This window comes from Pristiophorus japonicus, chromosome 14, assembly GCF_044704955.1.
Source record: "Pristiophorus japonicus isolate sPriJap1 chromosome 14, sPriJap1.hap1, whole genome shotgun sequence".
In the NCBI taxonomy this organism is placed as follows: Eukaryota; Metazoa; Chordata; class Chondrichthyes; family Pristiophoridae; genus Pristiophorus; species Pristiophorus japonicus.
Genome location: NC_091990.1, coordinates 109,642,484 through 109,649,936, shown reverse-complemented (window position 1 = coordinate 109,649,936; position 7,453 = coordinate 109,642,484). Strand labels below are relative to the sequence as shown.

At 44.9% G+C, this 7,453-nt stretch overlaps 1 protein-coding gene across 1 annotated transcript; it reads left to right on the top strand.

Annotated features, from left to right (window-relative positions):
- The first annotated feature begins 228 nt into the window (after positions 1 to 228).
- LOC139279466 (parathyroid hormone 4-like) lies at positions 229 to 5,793 on the top strand. The gene is made up of 3 exons (XM_070898597.1): positions 229 to 286; positions 712 to 810; positions 4,457 to 5,793. Exons 2-3 carry the CDS (start codon positions 719 to 721, stop codon positions 4,785 to 4,787), a joined length of 423 nt encoding a protein of 140 aa, XP_070754698.1. The 5' UTR covers positions 229 to 286; positions 712 to 718; the 3' UTR covers positions 4,788 to 5,793.
- Positions 5,794 to 7,453: the final 1,660 nt, after the last annotated feature.

Genomic DNA, 7,453 nt, shown 5'->3' with positions numbered 1-7,453 from the left:
ATTTCAGGCGATAAGAAACAGCACTGACTCTGCTGAGTTCAATGCCCTGATGTACAAGTCAGATTGACAGACAAGATGGTCTGACATCTACAGTCCACATTAGATGGGCTCTGTGATCAGTGCTTGAAAAAATCTCCCCCCCCCCCCCCAACCCCCCTCCCCTCCCCTCCTCCCCACCCCACCCCATATATAAAAACCCCCACAATGAGTCACTGGCAATCTGAGCAAGCTGTCCCAGCAACACACACAAGCGAGGGATTGCAAGTCCATCAGCAGGCTAATTTTGGTGAGTATTGCAGGGGTGGAGCACAGTTGTAGTAGCAACGTATGTTCTTGAGCTTTAAGACATTGCCAGAACATGCAATGCCTTTAGCCTCTGAAGGCACCGAGGGCGGTGGTGGTACAGATCATTGCAACCTGGCTTTAAAGTTCTGAGTTCCCTTGAGATGTTGAAAAGCATTCAACCACACTGACAGTTGCAACGCTTCAAGTGAGAAATTACAACAGTTTCCAAGGCACCTCGTCAATGGATCCGGTGAATTGATGTTGTTTGTTGTCTATAACTTGAGCAAGTGGATGCAATTCACTGACAACCTATTTAAATCTCATTCCAGATAGCACGGTGCCCTTTTGGTTAGATAGTCAACCTCTTAAACGGGTCCTTTGATTGGAGTTCTCTGATGAAAGCTATTAATCGATTTTTTTTTACAGTCTCAGCATGGCCTCGCTCGGAAATCGATCACAAACACAATGTTTGATCGTTCTCTACACCCTGTGCACCGCTTTAGTATCGGAGAGCCGACCAATCAGGTAAACCTTTGAGGAAAATCACAAACAATTCTTGTTTAATTGTATATTCGCTCAATGAATACTGCACCATCGCTCATTGTGTATCTAAGATCTGTATTGGTTATTTCCAGATCTGTGCGTAGGAGATCTATATTTTCCTTACTTACAGGTCAGATTCAAATATTAGTATTGGCGTTATTTCCAGATTGGTGTCTAAGATCTATATTTGTCTTATTTCCAGATCTGTGTCTAAGATAATATTTGTCTTATTTCCAGATCTATGTGTCTCAGATCTATATTTGTCTTATTTCCAGATTTGTGTGTCTAAAATCAATATTTGTCTTATTTCCAGATTTGTGTGTCTAAGATCAATATTTGTCTTAGAGATCATAGAATCATAGAAAATTACAGTACGGAAGGAGGCCATTTCGGCCCATCGTGTACACGCCGGCCGATAAAGAGCTATCCAGCCTAATCCCACTTTCCAGCTCTTGATCCGTAGCCCTGTAGGTTACGCCACTTTAGTTGCACATTCAAGTATTTTTAAAATGTGGTGAGGGTTTCTGCCTATATCACTCTTTCAGGCTGTGAGTTCCACACCCCCAACACCCTCTGGGTGAAAAAAATTCCCCTCAAATCCCCTCTATACCTTCTACTAATTACTTTAAATCTATGCCCCTGGTTATTGAACCCCTGCTAAGGGAAATAGATCCTTTCTATCCAATCTATCTAGACCCCTCATAATGTTATACACTTCAATAAGGTCTCCCCTCTGCCTCCTCTGTCCAAAGAAAACAAACCCAGCCCAACTAATCGTTCCTCATAGCTAAAATTTTCCAGTCCATACAACATCCTTGTAAATCTCTGTACCCTTGCGAGTGCAATCACATCTTTCCTGTAATGTGGTGACCAGAACTGCATGCAGTACTCCAGATGTGGCCTAACTAATGTTTTATGCAGTTCAAGCATAACCTCCCTGTTCTTGAATTCTATGCCTTGGCTAATAAAGGCAAATATTCCGTATGTCTTCTTAACCACCTTATCTACCTGTCCTACTACCTTCAGGGATCTGTGGACATGCACTTCAAGGTCCCTTTGTTCCTCTACACTTCTCAGTGTTGTCCCATTTAATGTGTATTCCCTTGCCTTGTTAGCCCTTCCCAAATGCATTACCTCACATTTCCCTGGATTGAATTCCATTTGCCACTGTTCTGCCTATCTGAGCAGTTCATTGATATCTTCCTGCAATCTATAGCTTTCTTCTTCATTATCAACCACACAGCCAATTTTGCATCATCTGCAAACTTCATAATCATACCCCTACATTTAAGTCCAAATCATTGATATATACCACAAAAAGGAAGGAACCCAGAAAAAGCAGCAAACCTGAGGACTGGGAGAAATTTAGAATTCAGCACAGGCAGACAAAGGGTTTAATTAGGAGGGGGAAAATAGAGTATGAGAGTAAGCTTGCAGGGAACATAAAAACTGACTGAAAAAGCTTCTATAGATAGGTGAAAAGAAAACAATTAGTGAAGACAAATGTAGATCCCTTGCAGTCAGAATCAGGTGAATTTATAATGGGGAACAAAGAAATGGCAGATCAATTGAACAAATACTTTGGTTCACTAAGGAAGACACAAATAACCTTCCGGAAATACTAGGGGACCGAGAGTCTAGCGAGAAGGAGGAACTGAAGGAAATCCTTATTAGTCAGGAAATTGTGTTAAGGAAATTGATGGGATTGAAGGCCGATAAATCCCCAGGGCCCAATAGTCTGCATCCCAGAGTACTTAAGGAAGTGGCCTGAGAAATAGTGGATGCATTGGTGGTCATTTTTCAACATTCTATAGACTCTGGATCAGTTCCTATGGATTGGAGGGTAGCTAATGTAACCCCACTTTTTAAAAAAGGAGGGAGAGAGAAAACAGGAAATTATAGACCGGTTAACCTGACATCAGTAGTGGGGAAAATGTTGGAATCAATTATTAAAGACGTAATAGCATTTGGAAAGCAATGACAGGATCGGTCCAAGTCAGCATAGTTTTATGAAAGGAAAATCATGCTTGACAAATCTTCTAGAATTTTTTGAGGATGTAACTAGTGGAGTGGACAAGGGAGAACCAGTGGATGTGGTGAATTTGGACTTTCAAAAGGCTTTTGACAAGATCCCACACAAGAGATTAAAGCACATGGTATTGGGGGTAATGTATTGACGTGGATAGAGGACTGGTTGGCAGACAGGAAGCAAAGAGTAGGAATAAACAGGTCCTTTTCAGAATGGTAGACAGTGACTAATGGGGTACCGTAAGGTTCAGTGCTGGGCCCCAGGCTATTTACAATATACATTAATGATTTAGACAAAGGAATTGAATGTAATATCTCCAAGTTTGTAGATGACACTAAGCTGGGTGGCAGTGTGAGCTGTGAGGAGGATACTAACAGGCTGCAGGGTGACTTGGACAGGTTAGCTGAGTGGGCAAATGCATGGCAGATGCAGTATAATGTAGATAAATGTGACGTTATGCACTTCGGTGGCAAAAACAGGGAGGCAGTATATTATCTGAATGGTGACAGATTAGGAAAAGGGGAGGTGAAATGAGACCTGGGTGTCATGGTACATCAGTCATTAAAAGTTGGCATGCAGGTACAGCAGGCGGTGAAGAAGGCAAATGGCATGTTGGCCTTCAAAGCGAGAGGATTTGAGTATAGGAGCAGGGAGGTCTTACTGCAGTTGTACAGAGCCTTAGTGAGGCCACAGCTTGAATATTATGTACAGTTTTGGTCTAATCTGAGGAAGGACATTCTTGTTATTGAGGGAGTGCAGCGAAGGTTCACCAGACTGATTCCCGGGATGGCAGGACTGGATCGACTAGTCTTCTATTCACTGGAATTTAGAAGAATGAGAGGGGATCTCATAGAAACATATAAAATTCTGATGGGATTGGATAGGTTGGATGCAGGAAGAATGTTCCCGATGTTGGGGAAGTCCAGAGCCAGGGGTCACAGTCAAAGGACAAGGGGTAAGCCATTTAGGACCGAGATGAGGAGAAACTTCTTCATTCAGAGAGTTGTGAACCTGTGGAATTCTCTACCACAGGACGTTGTTGAGGCCAGTTCGTTAGATATATTTGAAAGGGAGTTAGATGTGGCCCTTATGGGTAAAGGGATCAAGGGGTATGGAGAGAAAGCAGGAATGGGGTACTGAAGTTGCATGATCAGCCATGATCATATTGAATGGTGCTGCAGGCTCGAAGGGCCGAATGGCCTACTCCTGCACCTATTTTCTATGTTTCTATGTTTCTATGAGCCTTGTGGTATCCCACTCGAAACAGCCTTCCAGTCACAAAAACACCCATCGAACATTACCCTTTGCTTCCTGCCTCTGAGCCAATTTTGGATCCAACTTGCCGCTTTGCCTTGGATCCGATAGGCTTTTACTTTTGTGACCAGTCTGCCATGTGGGAACTTATCAAAAGTCTTGTTAAAATCCATCAAACTACATCATCGCACTACCCTCATCGGCCCTCCTTGTAACCTCCTCAAAAAATTCAATCAAGTTAGCCATACACGATCTTCCCTTATTTCCAGATCTGTGTGTCTAAGATCAATATTTGCCTTATTTCCAGATATGGGTGTCTAAGATGTGCATTTGTGTTATTTTCAGGAGGTCGGTGAGTGAGATGCAACTGATGCATGATCTGGGGAGGCTTCTGTACGGCAGTAAGAGGCAGGAGCTGATTAAGGATGTGATAAGAGATGTGCACACTGCCTCTGAGAAGGACGTACTTCCCTACACCGAGCCGTTCAGCTCCAAGTGCCCCCGCTCCTGCAAGCACTTGTCTGCAGCGGGCAAGCAACAGAGCCAGGGCAAGAACAGGCGGCAGAGAAATGGTGAGAAGGGAAGGATCAAGAGACTGCTCACTGACGACTCCTCGGATGTGGGAATGCCGCAAGATCCTGACAGTCTTCCAAAGGCTCCTCACTACGTTGCCTAGCAATCTTGCACATCCTTTTTCTTGGTTATAAAACTTTAGAAGACTGCTCAATGAATTTGATTCAATACTACCTTGGAACTAATTGTAATCTGAAAGATATTGTGATAAGTCATCACTGTTAATGTCCAAAATATTCGAGACGAGGAAGTGGCTTTATATTACAGGGTTTATGCCCTCTTTGAATTTAGGGTACATTTACACACCAACGTAAAATTCCTCTCACTGTTGCTGCTAAAGCTGCCACGTGACCTTGGAGTCACATCAGCTCTCGGACAGGGAACACAAAATGCAAACCTCCCTTCCCCAGCCCCACCAGTTTCAATAACAGCAACTTGATTGCTATTGCACCATGAACATCACCAAGTGTCTCAAGGCCCTTTCTCAGTAGCTAGCACCCTCGCCTCTCAGTAAGGTCGTGGGTTCAAGCCTCACTCTAGAGACTCGGCCCTCCCAGCGCAGTACTGAGGGAGCGCTGCACTGTTGGAGGTTCTGTCTTTTGGATGAGACGTTAAACCGATCTGCCCTCTCAGGTGGATGTAAAAGATCCCATGGCCATTATTTCGAAGAAGAGCAGGGGAGTTATCCCCGGTGTCCTGAGCCAATATTTATCCCTCAATCAACACAACCAAAAAACAGTTTATCTGTTCATTATCACACTGCTGTTTGCGGGAGCTTGCTGTCCGTTTCCTACATTACAACAGCGACTACACTCCAAAAAAGTAGTTCATTGGCTGTAAAGCATGTTCTTTAGGGAAGGAAACCTACCATCATTACTGGGTCTGGGCCTATATGTGACTTCGGTCCCACACCGCCGCTGTTAACTCTCAACTGCCCGCTCAGATATATTTTTACAAAACATGCCATCTTCTCAAGGGGCAACTAGGCCTGGACAATAAATGCCGGCCTTGCTAGCGACGCTGAACTTAAAATAAACTTGAGGACAATTCACTCTCCACTTGTTGTGTAAATGCACTGATAGGTTCGAGACTTGATAAAATCTCCAATAAGCAGGCTTGTAATTTATGTAAAATATAAGTGATGTATTTTCCTAACGAGCAAGATGCATATTTATTCTTTGTAATTTATATTTTGCATAATTTATGATTTCGTAAAAAAAAAATGCACTTTTTGTATGATTAAGCTGCACCTATTTATTATTTAAGGAGATAAAGGCTGCTTCTTGCTTTCATTAATAAAATGATGATAACTAAATAGTTGCTCAATCTCAACAACAACAACTTGTATTTATATAGCGCCTTTAACGAGTAAAAAGTCCCAAGATGCTTCACAGGAATGTTATAAGACAAAAAAAAATTGAAACCGAGCCACATAAGGAGAAGTTAGGACAGGTGATCAAAAACAGAGGTAGGTTTTAAGGAGCGTCTTAAAGGAGGAAAGAGAGGTAGAGAGGCAGAGAGGTTTAGGGGGGGAGTTCCAGAGCTTAGGGCCCAGGCAGCTGAAGCCACGGCCACCAATGGTTGAGCAATTATAATCAGGTATGCTCAAGAGAGCAGAATTAGAGGAGCATAGACATCTCGGGGGGGTGTGGGGCTGGAGGAGATGACAGAGATAGGGAGGGGCGAGGGCCAAGGAGAGATTTGTAAACAAGGATGAGAATTTTGAAATCGAGGCATTGCTTAACCGAGAGCCACTGTTGGTCAGCGAGCACAGCGGGTGATGGGTGAGCGGGACTTGGTGCGAGTTGGAACACAGGCTGCCGAGTTTTGGATGACCTCATGTTTACGTAGGGTAGAAAATGGGAGACCAGCCAGGAGTGCATTGGAATCGTCAAGTGTAGAGGTACTAAAGACATGGATGAGAGCTTCAGCAGCGGATGAGGTGAGGCAGGGTGGAGACGGGCGATGTTACAGAGGTGGACATAGGCGGTCTCACGCAACGAGACGTCCGGTGCAGTGCCTGAACCCCTCACTGACAGCAGAGGGGAGATGGTGACTGGGTTAGTGTCCTCAACTGTGGCACCAACCGCGAACCACTGGAGACGGCGGCAATAGTCTCTACAAGCTCCATGTGCTCACCTATACTGCATTCCCAGAGCACCTGGGAGAGAGGCCCTGAAGGAGGGAGAGAGGGATTTAATGGGAGCATGAGTGTGTGTGTGTGTGTGTGTGTGTATACTCGGCTCATGCAGCAGAGCCTGATCTCAATCATCTTGGATCCCCTTGCCAATAGACCAAGACCTTGCTCTGTCAAGCCCATGTTAAAAGAATCCATGCACAGGCATCTTCCACTCTCTAGACCTGGAACGGCAGGATCCTCATGGACAACCCGAACAGCGTCAGACTGGAACGCTGCACCGCTATCGTTTCCCGGGGGCTCAGATGTTTCGACATCGACATCACCGCCCTGAGCGAGACACGGCGGGCAGGGGAAGCCCAACTCGAATCACCTTTGAACTCATAGTAGTGTGGAAACAAGTCATCCTCGACTCCAGGGGACTGCCTAGGAAGAAGAGGAGTCTCTGCGGTCACAGATGTAAAGGTTTTCATGTTCCAGTGCTCCCAGTGGGTGAGCTTCCACAGTGGGAGGACGCAGAAGGAATCCGAGCACAGAGGTCAGAGCCCGCGTTATGGTTTTATTAGGCAGAGGATCGCGTGGGGGGGGCTCACTGACCTCCGACCCCAAACTCCTGCCCAGGGAGTGTGTTG

Bases quoted from the DNA above. Each gene is read 5' to 3' on its own strand.
- LOC139279466 (XM_070898597.1), top strand. From the start codon at position 719: ATGGCCTCGCTCGGAAATCGATCACAAACACAATGTTTGATCGTTCTC. The intron at 811-4,456 runs GTAAACCTTTGA...TGTTATTTTCAG, and splicing joins TCGGAGAGCCGACCAATCAG to GAGGTCGGTGAGTGAGATGC.